A 2761-nucleotide genomic window follows, 5' to 3' on the forward strand; every position below is an offset into this window, starting at 1 on the left:
CTATAGTGTGCATCAGTTAGGTATATATGCTAGTTTAACGCCTTTTTATTAAGTCCCCTAAACTCTTGATTGAAATTGGCCAGGCTATGGTTGGCCAGCGATGCTGGGTTCATGAGGTCACGACACCCACACTCTTCAGCTCCTGACTCACAGACGGCAGCTCCTGACCCACAGAAGACAGCTCCTGACCTACAGACGGCAGCTCATGAGCCACAGACGGCAGCTCCTGACCCACAGACGGCAGCTCCTGACCCACAGACGGCAGCTCCTGACCCACAGACGGCAGCTCCTGACCCACAGACGGCAGCTCCTGACCCACAGACGGCAGCTCCTGACCCACAGACGGCAGCTCCTGACCCACAGACGGCAGCTCCTGACCCACAGAAGACAGCTCCTGACCTACAGACGGCAGCTCCTGACTCACAGACGGCAGCTCCTGAGCTCCTGACCCACAGAAGACAGCTCCTGACCCACAGACGGCAGCTCCTGACCCACAGACGACAGCTCCTGACCCACAGACGGCAGCTCCTGACCCACAGACGGCAGCTCATGACCCACAGAAGACAGCTCCTGACCTACAGACGGCAGCTCCTGACTCACAGACGGCAGCTCCTGACCCACAGAAGACAGCTCCTGACCTATAGACGGCAGCTCATGACCCACAGACGGCAGCTCCTGACCCACAGACGGCAGCTCCTGACCCACAGACGGCAGCTCCTGACCCACAGACGGCAGCTCCTGACCCACAGACGACAGCTCCTGACCCACAGACGGCAGCTCCTGACCCACAGAAGACAGCTCCTGACCTATAGACGGCAGCTCATGAGCCACAGACGGCAGCTCCTGACCCACAGAAGACAGCTCCTGACCTATAGACGGCAGCTCATGACCCACAGACGGCAGCTCCTGACCCACAGACGGCAGCTCCTGACCCACAGACGGCAGCTCCTGACCCACAGACGGCAGCTCCTGACCCACAGACGACAGCTCCTGACCCACAGACGGTAGCTCCTGACCCACAGAAGACAGCTCCTGACCTATAGACGGCAGCTCATGAGCCACAGACGGCAGCTCCTGACCCACAGACGGCAGCTCTTGACCCACAGACGGCAGCTCCTGACCCACAGACGGCAGCTTCTGACCCACAGACGACAGCTCCTGACCCACAGACGACAGCTCCTGACCCACAGACGGCAGCTCCTGACCCACAGACGGCAGCTCCTGACCCACAGACGGCAGCTCCTGACCCACAGACGGCAGCTTCTGACTCACAGACGGCAGCTCCTGACCCATAGACGGCAGCTCCTGACCCACAGACGGCAGCTCCTGACCCATAGACGGCAGCTCCTGACCCACAGACGGCAGCTTCTGACTCACAGACGGCAGCTCCTGACCCACAGACGGCAGCTCCTGACCATAGACGGCAGCTCCTGAACCATAGATGGCAGATCTTGTCCCACAGACGGTAGCTCGTCACAGGAGTTCCTGATCCACTTTTCCCACTGTCAAGTCGTGACAATGTATTCTGCTTCAGAATAATTTAACAGCTTTAGACTTCTTATGACTGCTCACCTGAGCCCCTGACCCACTGCTGATAATTATTGACGCTTAGACGATAGTTTCTGACGCATTGACGAATCCTACTGACGCAATGACGAAAGATCCTGTTCAACTAATTACTAATTCTACAATGCTCAATGCTGCAATGTTCATTGAGACAATGCTACAAAGTTACAATGCTAAAATGCTTCAATGGTACAATGCTAAAATGCTTCATTTCTAAAATGTTTTAATGCTACAACGCTAGAGAAGAGTTTCTGACGCTGCGAGGGAGCACACAACCAACTGACTACTGCATTTGAGGTAATGGCGGAAGCTCTCGAACACTGACAACAGATCCTGATTCATCAGCACCAGATTCTGACCCGCTGACAACAGCTCCCGAAACATATATAAGCTCAAGCTTTTGACTCACTCATAGCAGCTCCTGATACTTAAGTAACAGTTGCTGATCCACTGACAGCAGCTTTTGTCTCACTGACAACAGCTTCCGAACCACTGATAATAGCTACTGATAAATATACACCAGCTTCTGGCCACTGACAACAGCTTCTGGTATACAAACACTAGCTTCTGACCTACTAATAACAGCGCCTGATACATAAGCACCATCCTTTGATCCACTGACAACAGCTCCTGACACTTAAGTAAGATTTTCTGATCCACTGACGACAGCTCCTTATACTTTTTAAGAAGAACATAGGAACATAGGTAACTGCAGAAGGCCTATTGGCCCATACGAGGCAGCTCCTACTTATAACCACCCAATCCCACTCATATACATGTACAACCCTTATGTTGCTGATATATAAGCACTAGCTTCTGAGGCACTGACAATAGCCCCTGATACATTAACCCCAACTTATGTGCCAGCTTCTAACCCACGACCAACAGCTTTAAGACCTACTTACAACAGCTACTGATACATAGACACCAGATTCTAACCCACGACCAACAGCTTAAGACCTACTTACAACAGCTACTGATACATAGACACCAGATTCTAACCCACGACCAACAGCTTAAGACCTACTTACAACAGCTACTGATACATATACACCAGCTAAATTTTTAAGAAGACGCCTTAGGCAGGAGGTCTCCCAGAAGTCTGGAATAAGGCTAATATTGTCCCTATATAAAAAAAAGAATGAGGAGAGACGGATGTATTAAATTACAGACTCTTCTTATCGACAATTTTTTA

The 2761-nt window shown here is 51.8% G+C and overlaps 1 protein-coding gene across 1 annotated transcript; it reads right to left on the reverse strand.

Annotated features, from left to right (window-relative positions):
* Positions 1 to 420: 420 nt before the first annotated feature.
* On the reverse strand, positions 421 to 1335 carry LOC138350598 (zonadhesin-like). The gene has a single exon (XM_069301621.1). It carries the CDS (start codon positions 1333 to 1335, stop codon positions 421 to 423), a length of 915 nt encoding a protein of 304 aa, XP_069157722.1.
* Positions 1336 to 2761: the final 1426 nt, after the last annotated feature.

The sequence above is a fragment of the Procambarus clarkii genome, chromosome 46 (assembly GCF_040958095.1).
Source record: "Procambarus clarkii isolate CNS0578487 chromosome 46, FALCON_Pclarkii_2.0, whole genome shotgun sequence".
NCBI lineage: Eukaryota > Metazoa > Arthropoda > Malacostraca > Decapoda > Cambaridae > Procambarus > Procambarus clarkii.